The sequence below is a fragment of the Diceros bicornis genome, chromosome 11 (genome assembly GCF_020826845.1).
Source record: "Diceros bicornis minor isolate mBicDic1 chromosome 11, mDicBic1.mat.cur, whole genome shotgun sequence".
NCBI lineage: Eukaryota > Metazoa > Chordata > Mammalia > Perissodactyla > Rhinocerotidae > Diceros > Diceros bicornis.
In genome coordinates this window covers 39376749-39394394 of record NC_080750.1, presented here as the reverse complement: position 1 = coordinate 39394394, position 17646 = coordinate 39376749, and the positions used below count along the sequence as shown (strand labels likewise).

The window sequence follows — 17646 nt, the reverse complement described above, 5'->3', positions numbered from 1 at the left end:
TTGTAATTTATTATTTAATTTTTACTGTTACTATCAATGTGGCTGAGTTATTGGACGGATTATTATCTTTTTTGTAAACTGTTTTCACTTTTTCAGTGGTATATGGTAACTATAGTGCACATTTATAACCGATGGAAGAACAGTGAGCTTCGATGTTATGTGAATGGTGAGCTAGCTTCCTATGGAGAGATAACATGGTTTGTCAACACCAGTGATGTAAGTGGTTTGAAAATATTACAATGAAAAAAATTATTTTAAAAGCATGAACTTTTAAATTAAGAAAAATATATTTTGCATTGAATATAAATTTTAGAAGGCCACAATGGCATATTTTTATAATCATAGTTTGGCTAGCATGTTAATATATTAATAGAATAGAACAATGTTAATGTGTCACATAAGATACTACTCAGTCCTTGTAAAGTTATTCTGGACAGGGTTGAGATAAAGATTTATAGGTAATGGTGGATATATATTTGAAGTGTTTATGTCATTGGTCAAATTAAACTTGGGAGGAGCTCTATTACAGGGTTCTGATCATTTTTATGAATGAGTTAGAGGATGCCTTCTTATAAATTTTGCATATAATTCATAGCTGCTATAGAAACTATGATGTTATAATGTTTTCAGTATTCAAAAAGAGATCCATAGGTTAGAATTAAGTTCAAATGTTCTTTTTTTCCCTCTAATTACTTTTTTTAATAGAAAAATTGAAAAATACAGATCAGGAAAATGCATACAAAGTGTACCACCAATTCACCATTAACTCCTTTCATATCCTATGCTATACATATTTACATGTTGTGTAATGCTAACTTTAAGACCTCAAGTTGTTGTAATGGGTAGACTGAGCTTTGAATCCCAGCTCTGTCACTAATTGACTATATAACCTTACTTTATTAAGCCTAAGTTTTCTCCACCTAAAAATGGTTATAAAATAGTACCTATCTCAGAAGGTTAATGTGATGATTAAATGAGATGCTGGTCAAAAATCTATTACCAGAGTGCCTTGTACAGAGTAAGCTCAATAATAGATGTTAGCTCTCGTTTTTTTTTTTAATACAAAAAAGGGATCAGATATGTGTATTGTATTTTAACCTGTTTTTTTCTTACATTAACCTTTATTGAGTACTTCTGTGTATTCCAGGCATTGTAATAAATACCTTTATTTTCTAAAAGCCCCAATCTTGCAAGATAAGTACTATTATAATCTCCATTTTACAGATGAGACTGAAGCAGAGAAAGGTTAAGTAACTTGCCAAGATCAGCAGCATATGAAGTAGTGATTTGACCTAGGTGGTTTGTCTTCAGAACCCAAGTGTTAACAACTCAATATTTCCTAATGTCAATACATACATATTTTTCAACAGTCTTCTAATGGTTTTGTGGTATAAAATGATACTTGTAAAGAGACATGAAAAATTTTACTTCTTTCTGCCTTTGTTGTACACATGGCTGTTTAAAAAGTGGTCTTTGCGACCTGGATGTTGTTAAGAAGATTTTATGTTAGAAGAAAAACATACGCCTGCTTTTCTGGATTTACACATTTCTTTTGAGAGATCGTCTACTCCCATGACTTCACCCATTATCTATATCTTGATGTCTGCCAAAAACCTATCTTTATAGTTTTAACTTCTCATCAAACTTACTGAACCCTGTTGGCAATTACTTCTCCATCCATGTTACCTCCATCCTTATTAGCTTGCAGAAAAAATGGATTCATTATGTTCCAAACTTGTGATTTTCCTCCATTCTCGAGTCTGCTCTTCTATCTGGTACTTTGGTTGCACAAGTATGAGCCTTCAGAGTCCATAATGATTTCTCTGACTTTGTTTCCTACATTCACTTTGTCATCAAGTTTTGTTGTTGTACTTTGGAAAACTTGTCTTATCTCCTTTTCTGTGATGTCTTTCTTGATCTCTACACCAGGTGGGAATGAATAAAGTGAAATGCTAACTGAATTATTTTAATATCTTCAGATTGTAGTTTAGAGTGGACAAAACATTTATACCAATAGAGGTGGTTGTTATTTCTGGAGGAGATAACTTTTTGTTTTTTCTCTAATAAAATCTTCTGTTTTCTTTTACAGACCTTTGATAAATGTTTCCTGGGCTCATCAGAAACAGCAGATGCTAATAGAGTATTCTGTGGTCAGATGACTGCAGTTTACCTTTTTAGTGACGCTCTTAATGCAGCTCAGATTTTTGCTATTTATCAGTTGGGCCTGGGATACAAGGTAATTTACTTGCTGTTCGCTGCTTAACCAGAGTTAGTTGAACTTGATTTAAAGGTGGGTGATGTGTCGGGCAACTTACCTTGGGTTATCAAACTGTATGTCGGAGTAACCAGGGAGCATTACAGAGAAGTCACAGGATTCCAAAGGGTACTTGAAATTTTTGAGGGAAACACAGTGTACTTGTCATATGTGGGGCACGGTGCAAACTGCTAGCTCAAATTTCAACTTTAGTTTATGCTGCATTTCTTTTGATGATGTCATATCTTTGCATAGCTAAGTTTTCAATAGTTGCTGTGATAAAGAGCAAGTACCATGTGAAAATCAATGTGGAACAGGAAACGAGGATGAGGTATGAAATCTGATTGTAGAGTTTGAGAATTTTTGCAGTGCCCAAGGTGCATTTCCCTCCCATTAATAATTTTGCAAATATAATAATGAAGGAAAAGTTAATTTTTCTTTCAACCTGTGCATTAATTTTTTCAAATGATTACTACATTGTTAAAATACAAAGTTGTTTGGATAAACAGAAATGTTCAATATTTATTTTGGTCTAGAGCACTAGAAAAAATTACTGAGATGCTAAGAGTGTCGTGAGCCAAGAAAATTTGGGAACCTCTAGGTTATGCCATTGTTAATCGAGTTTGGTTTTAGGTAGTCAGTTAATATCTGCTGTGTTCCTTTGAAAATAAAATCAATTTTATTGAGTTGATTTACATACCATTACAGTCGATATAGTATACACATTTTAATTAGTTTTGATGGAGTATAACTACCACAACAATTAAAAAATATCACATTTCTATCACTGCAAAAGTTTCCATTGTACTCCTTCCCAGTCAATTCCTTGTGTTTCTCTAACCCTAACCCCTTCCTGTTGACAGGCAACCACTGATCTGTTTTCTGTCAGTATTGATTAGATTTGTTATTCTTAAGGTTTTATGTGAATGGAATCTTGCAGTATGTGCTCCTTAGAGTTTGATTTCTTCTTCTTTTTTTTTTTCCTTTGCTGAGGGAGATTCACCCTGAGCTAACATCTGTTGCCAATCTTGCTCTTTTTGCTTGAGGAAGATTCACCGTGAGCTAACATCTGTCCCAATCGTCCTCTATTTTGTATGTGGGTTGCCACCATAGCATGGCGGCTGATGAGTGGTATAGGTCCATGCCTGGGAACCAAACCCCGGGCCACTGAAGTGGAGTGTGCCGAACTTAGCCAGAAGGCCGTGGGGCCAGCCCCCTGGTTTGTTCTTAGCATGTTTTAAGATTCATCCATGTTCTTTTGTGTTAGTAGTTCCTTTTATATTGCCAAGTATTATTCCATTTTATGAATATACCACAATTTTTTCCTACTCACAAATATTTTATTATTTATTTATTTATTGAGGTAACATTGATTTGTAACATTATATAAATTTTAGGTGTACATCATTATATTTCACCTTTTGTATAGACTTACGTTGTGTTCCCCACCAAAAGTCTAGTTGCCATCTGTTACCATACACACATGCCCCTTTATCCCTTATGCTCTGCCTCTACCTCCTTTTCCCTCCTGGAAACCACCAATCTGTTCTCTGTATATGTGTGTGTGTTTATCTTCCACATACGAGTGAAATCGTATAGTATTTGTCTTTCTGACTTATTTCGCGTAGCATAATACCCTCAAGATCCATGCATTTTGCTACCCATGCAAGATTTCGTCTTTTGTTATGGCTGAGTAGTATTCCATCGTGTGTATATACCACATCTTTATCCATTCATCTTTTGATGGGCACTTAGGTTTCCAAGTCTTGGCTATTGGTAATAATGCTGCAGTGAACATAGGAGTGCATATATCTTTTCAAATTAGTGTTTTTGTGTTCTTTGGATAAATACCCAGAAATAGAGTAGCTGGATCATATGGGTAGTTCTATTTTTAATTTTTTTGAGAAATCTCCATACTGTTTTCCATAGTGGCTTTACCAATTTACATTCCCACCACTAGTGTATGAGGGTTCCCTTTTCTCCACATCCTCTCCAACACTTGTTATTTCTTGTCTTTTTAATAATAGCCATTCTGATGGGCATGAGGTGATATCTCATTGTGGTTTTGATTTGCATTTCCCTAATAATTAGTGATACTGAATATCTTTTCATGTGCCTGTTGGCCATCTGTATATCTTCTTTGGAAAAATGTTCAAATTCTCTGCCCATTTTTAATTAAATTGTTTTTTTGTTGTTGTTGTTGAGTTGTATAAGTTCTTTGTATGTTTTGGATATTAACCTCTTAAGGGATGTATGATTTGCAAATATCTTCTCCCATTTGGTAGGTTGTTGTCTTTTCCTTTTGTTGGTGGTTTCCTTTGCCATGCAGAAGCTTTTTAGTTTGATGTAGCTCCATTTGCTTATTTTTTCTTTTCTTTCCCTTGCCTGAGGAGACAGAATATTCAAAATGATACTTCTAAGACTGATGTCAAAGAGCATACTACTTATGTTTTCTTCTAAGAGTTTTATGGTTTCAGATCTTACATTCAAGTCTTTAATCCCTTTTGAGTTAATTTTTGTGTATGGTGTAAGATAGTGGTATACTTTCATTGTTTTGTTTGTGGCTGTCTAGTGTTCCCAACACTGTTTGTTGAAGAGACTTTCCTTTCTCTGTTTTTTTCTTTGCTTCTTTGTTGAAACTTAACTGTCCATAAATGTGTGGGTTTATTTTTGGGCTCATAATTCTGTTCCATTGATCTGTGTGTTTCTCAGTTTTCTCTTTTTTTATGTTTTGTGATTCTATTCTGAATTTTTTTTTTTTGTAGTTACCATGTGGTTTGTATAAAAGGTCTCATAGATAAGGTAGTCCTTTTTCTGCAGATTGCCTCTTACCTTCATTTGCTTATGCAGATTCCATCCTTTTCTTCTTCCCTTGCTATGTTTTTGTTGACACAAATGATCCCTTTTTGTATTGTGAGTTTGTTACGAAATTGAAGTGGTTATAGTTATTTTTGATGCTTCCTTTCCTTTTAACCTTTATGTTACAATTAAATGTATATTATCCTTGGGCCGGCCCCGTGGCTTGGTGGTTAAGTGCACACGCTCCGATGCTGGTGGCCCGGGTTCAGATCCTGGGCGCGCACCGAGGCACCACTTCTCCGTCCATCCTGAGGCCGAGTCCCACATACAGCAACTAGAAGGATGTGCAGCTATGACATACAACTATCTACTGGGGCTTTGGGGGGAAAAAATAAATAAATAAAATCTTTAAAAAAAAATGTATATTATCCTGTTCTGATACAGATTTGCAATTTTCTGATTCTATCTCTTTAATTCCTTGCTCAAAGCTTTGTATGCCTTTGCCTTTTCATTTCAGGTAGGAGTGCTCCTTTCAACATTTCTTGTAAGGCAGGTCTAGTTGTGATGAAATTCTTCAGCTTTTGTTTGTCTGGGAAAGCCTTTATTTTCTCCTTCATATCCGAAAGGTAACTTTGCTGGATAGAATGTTCTTGGTTGACAGTTTTTATCTTTCAGTATTTTGAATATATCTTTCCACTGTCTCTTGGTCTGTAGGGTTTCTGCTGAGAAATCTGCTGATAGCCTAATGGATATTCCTTTGTAGGTTGTTTTGTTTTTTTCCCTGTCTTCTTTTAATATTTTTTCCTTGTTGTTGATTTTTGACAGTTTTATTATCATGCGGCTTAGAGAAGGTCTTTTTATATTGAGATAATTGGGTGTTCTATTAGCTTCATGGATTTGTATATCCACTTCCTTCCCCAGGTTTGGGAAGTTCTCAGCTATTATTTCTTTAAATAAGCTCTCTGCTCCCTTCTCTCTCTCTCTCTTCTCCTTCTGAGATACCCATTACCCTCATGTTGCCCTTACTAAAGGAGTCAGATAATTCTTAAAGAATTTCTACATTTTTTTCAAGTCTTAGTTCTCGCTCCTCTTCTACCTGCATCATTTCTAGGTTTCTTCTTTGAGCTTGCTAATTTTCTCTTCCATATGATCTGCTCTATTTTTAATGCTTTCTAATGCATTTTTCATCTCATCTATTCAGTTCTTCAGTTCCAGAATTTCGGTTTGTTTCTTTTTTAAAGTTTCATTCTCTTTGGTAATGTATTCCTTCTGTTCATTGATTTTATTCTTGAGCTCATTGAACTGCCTTTCTGAGGTTTCTTGTAGCTTGTTGAATTTCTTCATGACAGCTGTTTTTAACTTTTATGAGTTAGATCATAACCTTCCATGACTTTATGGTTTCTGTAGAATTGTTTTCTTTTTGTAATGCCATGGTACCTTGGTTTTTTGTGATGCTTGCTGAATTATTCCTTTTCTGGTGCATTTGCTGTAGCATTTAGGTATAGCTTTGTTTTGAGTCAAACTTTTCAACTGCTTGGAGATTAGAAGCCTTTCTTTTGTTTTTCAGTAAGTAACAGTGCAATACTAGTGTTTGGTTTCTCTTACCTGAGCTGTCTCTGCCTATATTAGAGGATCTGCAGTTCTACCCTCAGTTGCCTCTATGTAGAGTGTCACTGGTACTCTCTTCTTTACTGCCTGTGCTTCTGGGGGTTACCGATGCCTTGCTGTTGCTGGTGTTGCTTTGGTTGCTGGCTTTGCCACCAGGGGCACAAGGATGGCTGATGCCTCAGCCTTGTCCAGGATCACCTAGGTCAGAAGCTGTGGCAGGGGAACACGGAGGGTGTGGAGGGTGCGGAGGGTGCTGGGTTCATGGGGCACCATCTCAGCTGTTGCCTGTTAGCTTGTGGTCACAGGTGCCCCTCCAGTTGGGATGTAGGAGTTGTGTGCTGCTACCAGGCTCCAAGCTAAGTCCGGGGGCCAGGATCACAGGGCTCCACCTCTGCTCCTGCTGTTTCCCGTGGCGACAGGTGCTGCTGTGGCTAGCTGGCTGCTACTGCCCACTGAATTCTCTGTGGTTGGAGGCGGCCAAGTCAGCTGCTGCAGCTGGGGATCCAGGGTCCTGTGCTCTGCCTCTGCTGATCCCCCATTTAGTCTCCTCTCCTGTGCTGCAGTTCACCCACCTTTGTATGTACTGATGTATGGATCTTTCCTGTGTCTTGGTGTGTTGTGCAATGTAGCCATTGTTGGGTTATGGATGTTTCCTTTGCTGTAGATTGAGGGGCAGAGACAATTCTCTTATGCCACTATGATGATGATGTCCTGTTAATACCACAATTTTTCAATCCATTCATCTATTGATGGACATTTGGATTGTTTCTAGTTTTTGGCTATTATGAACAAGCTATTATGAATATTGGTGTACAGATCTTTGTGTAGACATGTTTTTATTTCCTAGATATGTAAGAGTGGAATTGCTAAGTGGTATGGTAACTGAAGTTACCAACCTCTTTTCCAATGTGGTTGTACAATTTTACATTTCTACAAGCAGTGTCTGAGCTTTCTACTTGCTCCACATTTCAGTTAACACTTGATATTGCTGATCTTTTTAATATTAGACATTTGAGTGGGTAGCAGTATCTCATTGTGGTTTTAATTTGCATTATTGTAATGCCTATAAATGCTGAGCATCTTTTCATTGCTTATTACATTTGCATATCTTGTTTTATTTATTTATTTATTTTTCCCCCCAAAGCCCCAGTAGATAGTTGTATGTCATAGTTGCACATCCTTCTAGTTGTTGTATATGGGACACAGCCTCAGCATGGCTGGAGAAGCGGTACGTTGGTGCGCACCCGGGATCCGAACCCGGGCCCCCAGCAGCGGAGCGCGCGCACTTAACTGCTAAGCCATGGGGCCGGCCCTTTTTCTGTATCTTCTTTTGTGAATTGTGTGTTCAAATCTTTTGCCCATTTTTTTTTTGGTTGGTTGTTTTCTTATTGTTGAGATTTGAGGTTTCCTTATAGATTCTGGATATAAGATTTTTATCAGATGTTGGAGTTACAGATATTCCCCCTCCCCGCCCCCAATCTGTGTCTTACCTTTCGTTTTCTTAATATGGCTTTTGAAGAGCAGGGGAATTTAATTTTTATGAATTCTGATTTGTCATTTTTTTTCTGTTATTGTCATTTTTTGTGTGTCCTAAGAAATCTTTGCTTATTGCAAGTTTGGAAAGATTTTCTCATGTTTTCTTCTAAGTTTTAGGATTTATGTTTAGCCCTGTGAGCCATTTTGAATTAACTTTGGTGTGTGGTATGAGGTAATGGTCAAGGTTCATTTTTTTTTTTCATAAGGATATTCTCGTGTTCCAACAGTATATTTTTGTAAATACTGTTCTTTCTCCATTTCATTACCTTGGCATCTTTGAGACTGTGTTGTATTTCAGTGACTTATATGTCTTTACTTATGCCAGTACTGTATTGTCTTGATTATTGTAGTTTCATTGTGAGTTTTTAAAACAGAAAGTCTAAAGCCCTCAACTATATTCTTCTTTTTCAAAATCATTTTGGCTTTTCTTAGCCCTTTGCATCTTAGATATATTTTAGAACCAGCTTATCAGTCTCTTTAAAAAAGTCTACTGGGGTTTTATTTGGTATTGTATTGAATCTATAGATTAATGACAGAATAATTGACATCTCTAATGTTGATTTTTCCAATCTGTGAACATGATATATCTTTCTGTTTACTTAGATTTGCTTTAATTTCTCCAAGCAATGTTTTTTGGTTTTCATTTTATTGGTCATGCACACATTTTGTTAAATGTATTTCTAAGTATTTCATGTTTTTTTGGATAATAAGTAGTATTTTTAAAAATGTCAATTTCTAACCATTGGTTTCTAGTATATAGAAATATAGTTGAGTTTTGTTTATTGACCTTTTAATCTGAGACCTTGCTAAACTTGGCTATTAGTTTTACTAGCTTTTTTTTTGTTATTATTTTAGGATTTTCCACACATATGTTCATGTAGACTTTTAAGTTTTTATTTCTTCATTTGCAATCTGTATGCCTTTTATCTTTTTGGCCTATTGCACTGGGTAGCACCCCCAGTATAAATAGTTAAATAGAAGTGGTGAGCCTAGACATTTTAGCCTTGTTCCTGATTTTAGGGGGAAAGCATTCATCTGTATTTTATAGATGCCATTTCAAGTTGAGAAATTTCTCTTCTATTTCTAGTTTCCCAAGAGTTTTTATTAGAAATATATTGAATTTTTAAAAATGTCTTGCTTTTCTATTGAGTCAGACAATCTCTGCCTTTTTATTGTAAAGTGTTTACATACTTTACATTCAATGCAAGTACACCCATGTGCTGCATAATGCTGTTTTGGTCAACAACGAACCTTATGTATGACAGTGGTCCCATAAGATTAGTACCATAAAGCCTAGGTGTGTAGTAGGCTATACCATCTAGGTTTGTGTAAGTGCACTCTATGATGTTCTCACAATGATGAAATCACCTAATGATGCATTTCTCTGAACATTCTGTACCACCTGTCATTAAGTGGTACACGACTGCATAGATATTGTGTGACTTAAATCTACTGTCTTACTATTTGTTTTCTATTTCTCCCATTGTTCTTTGATTCTTCCCTCTTTTTTCTGGTTTGATTTAGATTAATTGCATATTATTTAGGATTCCATTTTATTTCTACTATTGGTTTATTAGCAACTTTTTAGACTTTAACTTATAGTAGTCTACCAATAAATGATATTGTACAGTGTAATACCCTTCCAATGTAATCCTGCAATTACCCCTCCCATCCTTTGTTTTGTTATTGTCATAAATTTTACTTCTTCATATATTATTGTCCCCATGATATGTTATTATTTTTGATTCATTCACTTATATTTTAAAGAAATTAAAAATGAGGAAGATCATGTGTTTTATATTTACCTGTGTATTTACCATTTCTGGGATGCTTCATGTTGTTGTGTAGAGTCATGTTTCCATCTCATATCGTTTTCCTTCCATTTGAATAACTTTAATATTTTTTTGGTAATGGAGATTTACTGTTAATGACTTTTCTCAGCTTTTATTTGTCTAAGAAAGCCTTTGTTCTGCTTTCATTTTTGAAAAATAGTTTCAATAGTTACAAAATTCTATGGTTACAGTTTTCTTCTCTTTTTTTTGCTGAGGAGGATTTGCCCTGAGCTAACATCGGTTGCCAATCTTTCCTCTTTTTTTTTTTTTTTTTTGCATGAGGAAGATTAGCCCTGAGCTAACATCTGTGCCTGTCTTCCTCTATTTTGTATGTGGGTCACTGCCACAGCATGGCTGACAAGTGGTGGAGGTCTGTGCCTGGGATCTCAACTTACAAACCTGGGACACCGAAGCGGAGTGCGCCGAACTTAACCACCAGGCCACGGGGCTGGCCCCCAGTTTTCTTTTTTGAGCTTTTTGAAGATGTTCCTTTCTTAACTGACTTGCGTGGTTTCTGACAAGAAGTGTGTGGCCTTTGTTATACTACTTCCTCTGTATCTAATATGTCTTTTCTCTTGCTCATTTGAAGATTTACTCTTTATCAGTGATTTTTCAGAAATTGAATAGGTTATATATTGGTATGGGATTTTTGTGTGTTTGTGCTTAGCCTGCTTCAGATTATTTGAACTTCTTGGACCTGTGTCTTTATAGTTTTGGTCAAGTTTGAACATGTTTTGGCCATTATTTCAAATATATTTTCCATCTTTTTTTTTCCTTCTAAAATTCATATTGTATTTATTTTAGACCCTTAGATATAGGCATACAGGTCATTGAGACTCTATTTTTTTTTTGCCTGATTTATAAAATGTTTTATTTTCTAATGTTTGCATTGCAATATTTATGTTCACTAATCTTTCCTTATCAAATATCTAATCAGCTGTTAATTCCATCAGGTAAATTTTTCATATAATATGTTTTTTGTTTCTGTAAGTTTTTATTCTATTCATTGTCATCTATTTTTCTCCTTACAGTGTTTATCTCTAAAAACAAAAATACTTGACCATAGTTATAATAGCTGTTTTAATGTCTTTTTCTTCTAATATTATCATCTGTATTTCTGGGTCTATTTTTATTTACTGACATTCTTGTGGTTACTTCAGACTTCTGATTGTTCAGTAATTTTGGGTTGGATATTGGACATTATGATTTTTATCATGTGGGTGTCTGGATTTTGTTGATTTTCTTTAAAGAGCATTGGGCTTTCTTCTGCTAGTCAGTGGATTACTTTCAGTGAAGTTTACTTGAGTTTTGTTTTAAGTTTTGTTAATGGGTCTCAGAATAGCCTTTGCTATGAGTGATTTTTTTAAATAGAAGCTTTATTGAGATATAGTTTACATACTGTACCATTCACCCATTTAATATATACAACTCAGTGATTGTCAGTATATTCACAAAGTTGTTCACTTATCACCACTTTCTAATGTTACACTGTGTTCATCCCAAGACGAAATACCATACTCATCAACAGTCACTCCCTATTTTTCCTCCTCCCTGGTCCCTGGCAACTTCTAATCCACTTTCTGTCTCTGTAGATTTGTCTATTCTGGCCAGTTCATGTAAATGAAATAATACAATACATGATCTTTTGTGAGTGACTTTTTTTCACTTAGCATAATGTTTTCAGGGTCCATCCATGTTATAGCATGCATCAATACTTCATTCTTTATTATTACTAAATAATATTTTATTGTATGGATATATTACATTTTTTTATCCATTCATTGGTTGATGGACGTTGGGCTATTTCTACCTTTTAGGTATTATAAATAACACTGCTATAGACCCTTGTGTACAAGTTTATATGTGGACATATGTTTTCGTTTCTGTTGGGTCCATACCTAGAGTGGTATTACTGGTAATATGTAACTCTATATTTAATCATTTGAGAAACTTCTAGATTGTTTTCCAAAGTGGCTACACAATGTTTTTTTTGGTGAGGAAGACTAGCCCTGAGCTAACATCTGTTGCCAATCCTCCTCTTTTTGCTGAGGAAGATTGGCCCTGGGCTAACATATGTGCTTATCTTCCTCTACTTTATATGTGGGAAGCCTGCCACAGCGTGTCGTGATAAGCGGTACGTAGGTTCGCTCGTGGGATCTTAACCTGTGGACGCAGGGCCGCAGAAGTGAAGTGTGTGAGCTAAACCACTATGCCACTGGGCTGGCCCCTGGCTACATCATTTTACATTTCCACAGCGGTATATGAGGGTTCCAATTTCTTCATATCCTCTCCAACATAGGTTATTATCTGACTTTTTTTTTTTTTAATTTTTATTTATTTATCTTTTTTCCCCAAAGCCCCAGTAGATAGTTGTATGTCATAGCTGCACATCCTTCTAGTTGCTGTATGTGGGATGCGGCCTCAGCATAGCCGGAGAAGCGGTGCGTGGGTGCGCGCCCGGGATCCGAACCCAGGCCGCCAGTAGCGGAGCACGTGCACTTAACCGCTAAGCCACGGGGCCGGCCCTATTATCTGACTTTTTGATTATAGCCATTCTAGAGGGTGTGAGATGGTATCTCATTGTGGTTTGATTTTGATTTGCATTTCCCTCATGACTAATGATGTTGAGCCTTTTTTATGTGCTCTTATAGGTTATTTATATATCTTTTTAAAGAAACATTTATTCAGATCCTTTTACCTTTTAAAAATTGAGCTTTTTGTTGCATTTTAAGTGTTTTTTTATATTTAATTGTGGTAGAATACACATAAAATTGACCACTTTAACCATTTTTAAGTGTACAGTGCAGTAGTATTAAATCTGTTCACACTGTATGCAACCTGTCAGCAGAATTTTTTTCATCCTGTAAACTGAAACTCTATACCCGTTGAACAACAGCTCCCCATTCCTCCTCCCCTCAGCCTCAGCTTTAAGAGTTTTTAAAATATATTCTAGAAACAAGTCCATTATCAGATATGATTTACAAATATTTTCCCCCGTTCTGTGGCTCGTGTTTTCAGTTTCTTGATATTTTATTTTGAAGCACAAATTTCTTTAAGTTTGATATAGTACAGTTTGTCTACATTTTCTCTTATTATTTGTGTTGTGGTGTCATATCTAAGAAAATATTTCCTAATCCATGTTCGTGAGGATTTACTCCTATTTGTTTTTTTTTTGTGAGGAAGATCAGCCCTGAGCTAACATGCATGCCAATCCGCCTCTTTTTGCTGAGGAAGACTGGCCCCGGGCTAACATCCGTGCCCATCTTCCTCTACTTTATATGGATACTGCCGCAGCGTGGCCTGACAAGTGGTACATGAGTGTGCACCCAGGATCCAAACCCGAGCCACCAGCAGTGGAGCGCATGCACTTAACTGCTATGTCACAGGGCCGGCCCTACTCCTATGTTTTTTTAATGAAATTTTAGTAGTTTTAGCAATTACATTTAACTCTTTGATCCATTTTGAGTTAATTTTTGTTTTCGGTGCAACTTTATTCTTTTGCATTTGTATTACTTGTTGTCCCTGCATCATTGGTTGATAAGAATATTCTTTCCCTATTGTATTTCTTGACACCCTTAGCAGAAATCAATTGATGATAAATGTAAGTGTTTATTTCTGTACTCTGTTCCATCGAACTGTATGTCTATCCTTAGTCCAGTAGCACACAGTCTTGAATACTGTAGCTTTGTAAAATATACTTTTTAAATCTGGAAGTGTGAGTCCTCTAACTTTGTTGTTTTTTGAGATTGTCATGACTATTCTTGGTATCTTGCATTTGTATATCAATTTTGTCAATTTTTGTGTAAAAAGCAGCTTGGTTTTTGATAGGTATTGCATCAAATCTGCAAATTAATTTAGAGAGTCTTTGTCATTTTAAGAGTATTAAGTCTTTCAATCCATGAGCATGGGATATCTTTCCTTTTATTTCGGTCGTCTTTAATTTTTTTTGTAGATTTCAGTGAACAAGTCTTGTATATCTTTTGTTAAGTTCATTCCTAAAAATTTTCTCCTTTTATGTGCTGTTGGAAATGACATTGTTTCTCAATTTTATTTTCAGGTTGTTTATTGCTTGTATGTGGTATTAAGTTAGATTTTTATGGATTTATCTTCTTTACTATAACCTTGTTGTAATGGTTTATTGACTGATTTTTTGTGTGTGTGTTTGTGGATTTCTTGAGATTTTCTATATATAAGATTATGTCATTTGTAAATTGTATAGTTTTAATTCTTTCTTTACAATCTGGATATTTTTTGCTTATTTATTTTTTGGCTTAATGACTCTGGCTAGAACCTCGTTTACAGCGTCTTGAGGACATTATGCTCTGTGATATAAACCAGTCATAGAAGGACACATACTGCACGATTCCACTTATATGAGCTATCTAAAATAGCAAACCTGCGGAAGCAAAGAATAGAATGATGGTTGCCAAGGACTGGGGACACGGGTGAAAAGGAATTGCTAATCAATGGTATTAAAATTTCAGTTATGCAAGATGAATAAGTTCTAGAAATCTGTACAACATTGTGTCTGTAGATAACAGTACTGTTTTATGTACTTAATATCTCTTAAGAGAGTAGATCTCCTGTTAAGTGTTCCTACCACAACAAAGTTAAAAAGGTAAAAAGAAAGAAAAAATGTGGTGAAAGCAGATGTCTCTGTCTTTTTCCTGATTTTAGGGAGAAAGTATTCAGTCTTTACCATCAACTCTGATGTTAGCTGCTGATTTTTCATAGATGATCTTTGAAATTTGAGGAAGTTCACTTTAGTCCTAGCTTGTTGTTAGTCCAGGAAGCATTGTTGGATTTTGTCAGATGCTCTTTGTGTTTCTGTTGAGATGGTCATGTGATTTTTGTTCTTTATTTTTATTAATATAGTGTATTACATTGATTGTTTAGTTGTTAAACCAACCTTGCATTCCTGGGATAATCCCAGTTGGTCATAGTTTATATTCCCATCCATGAAATATATTGAGGCCCAGAGAGGCACCTTAGTGGTAAATGTGTAGATATAAACTGGGAATAATAGTACTTTACGTAACCTAAGTCAAATTCTTATTGATAGTCATCTCTAATATATGGATTGCTATTTTTTCCCTCACTTGTATGGTCAGATAATGATAAAACTGTACTTAAATATGATATAAAGTGAGAAATTGATGATGATAGAATTACTCCTTGCTTTACTTATTTATTACTATTGAAATCTATTGTGTAGTGTAATCCATGTTTTAGAGAATTCCTCAAAACTTGATTAAGATAGCAGAGATATAGAAAAACCTTTAAAACCTTGCAATTAATTAAGAACTTTAAGAATTGAAAAATATATATTTCAAAAGAAATGAAGGGTAGATTGCTTCTTTTGTATGCTTTTACTGTGTGGCAAAACACCATTTTGCTTTAAGTCCTTTGAAAGGGCATTGTTTTTATTTTAATTAATCACATCAAATAGTATTTACACATGAATATTATTTCCATAAAATTAGCAGCAATTCTTGAAATATACCAGATAGTTACTTTTAGTTGTGTTTAGATTGATTTAGTTTAGTTCAGATTTGTGAGTAGGAGTGATTCATTTCTAAATTCCACACAAAATAGAAAATAAAATGTTCAGCTGTGTCTTTTCAAAAATTGTACCTGCTAATGTTGACGTACAGTACTTTGAACAGAATCAGAGAGTAAATTATTTTTTTAATTGAACTTGTTTCTGATCTGTACTCTGCCACAAATTCACTTCATGGACTCAAATAAATCAGTTAATTTCTGAGTTTCTGCCTTTGGAAAATGGATTATATAATCTCCCAAATCGTATGACTATGATTTGTAAAAATTGGTATATAGGTTAGCTTTTGTAGGTTGCCCAAATGGCATTTATCCCAAAACCATTTATTCAGTTATTTTAGACACATGCAGTGATCAAGTTCCCATTATAATTAGCTTTCATTAAATTAGAAAAGTTAAATCAATGCTTACAAATTTATTAATAGTTTATCTAGGAGGTAGAAAGTTTAGAAGAAAAATGATGAAGGTGATATATTTAGTTATAGCCCTTTGAATATTTCATGTAAAAGTCAGAAAGGTAAAGATAGTCTCCCTATCCTGTTTTACATTTTATTTTTATAGTATTATTAAATCAGAATTCACAAGCTGTCAGAAAAGACATTCTTTGTAGCTTTAAGTGGTTGTAGTTAAATTTTTAAAACATTTGTCTGTAATTTCTTAGAACTATAACTTCAAAGACAAAATATGAGCTCTCTGGTAAAGGTAAATATATAGACAAGTATAGAGTCCTTTAGCATTGAATGTTGGTGCAGAAATCACTTTTAATTCTGGTATAGAATTTAAAAGACAAAAGCATAAAAAAATCTAAATCTATGTTAATGGGTCACAATGTTAAAAAGATGCAATTTTTGACATCAGTAATGTAAAGTTGGGTGGTGGTGATGTAAATGAGTAGAGTTTTTGTATGCAATTGAAGTTAAGTTGTTGTGAGTTTAAAATAGAATATTGTAACTTTAAGATGTTTTGTGTAATTCTCAAGGTAATCATGAAGAAAATACTTATAGAAGTTACACAAAGTAAAAGGAGAAAGGGATCAAATCATATAAATACAAATAAATTAATGACATACAAGGGAAAGCAATTAACAATTAACAAATTATAATTAATACAATGTTACTAGTAAGTCTTTTGCTTTCAGTAATTATTTTAAATATGAATGGATTAAACTTCAACTCAAAAGAAATAGATTGGCTGAATGGATAAAATAAATAATATCCAACTGTATTTTTTCTAGGAAAGATGCACTGTAGATCTAAGGACATACATAGGCTGAAAGTGAAAGGATGGAAAAAGATACTACATACAAATGATAACCAAAAGAGAGCAGAGTGGCCATACTATGTAAGAAAGAATAGACTTTAAGTCTAAAATTGTCACAAGAGACAAAGAAGGAAATTATATAATAATTGAGTATCAGTTCTTTGAGAAAATATAACAATGAAAAATATATACACCTAACATCAGAGCTTCCAAATATATGAAGCAAACATTGACAGAATTGAAGGGAGAATTATACAGAAACACAATAATAGTAGGATACTACAATACCCTACTTTCAATAATGGATAAAACAACCAGACAGAAGATCAGTAAGGAAACAGATCTTGAACAATGGTATAGACCAGTTGGATCTAACAGTCGTATATAGAACACGCCACCCTACAGCAGTAGAATACACAAGCTCACATGGAACATTCTTCAGGGTAGACCACATGTTAGACCACGAAACAAGTCTTAACAAATTTAAGAACACTGAAATCATACCAAGTATCTTTTCTGACCACAATGGAATGAAATCAGTAGCAGAAGGAAACTGAACAATACACAAATATATGGAAATTAAACAATAGACTCTTAAAAAAACAGTAGGTCAAAGAAGAAATCACAAGGGACATTAGAAAATAGCTGAGTCAAAGGAAAACAACAGACCAAAGCTTAGGGGATTCAGAGAAAGCAATATTAAGATGGAAGTTTATAGTGATACATGCCTACTTGAAAAAAAAGGATTTCAAATCAATAACCTAATTTTACAGTTCAAAGTAGAAAAAGAGAAAACTA

At 34.6% G+C, this 17646-nt stretch overlaps 1 protein-coding gene across 7 annotated transcripts in view; it reads left to right on the top strand.

The window, feature by feature from the left end:
* LRBA (LPS responsive beige-like anchor protein) overlaps window positions 1-17646 on the top strand; it is a 723014-nt gene that overhangs the window by 94592 nt on the left and 610776 nt on the right. For all 7 annotated transcript variants that reach the window (XM_058550176.1, XM_058550181.1, XM_058550180.1 and 4 more), the window contains 2 exons: window positions 97-216; window positions 2090-2236. In XM_058550176.1, the coding sequence (XP_058406159.1) occupies window positions 97-216; window positions 2090-2236 (267 nt within the window). The remainder of the gene's footprint in view (window positions 1-96; window positions 217-2089; window positions 2237-17646) is intronic.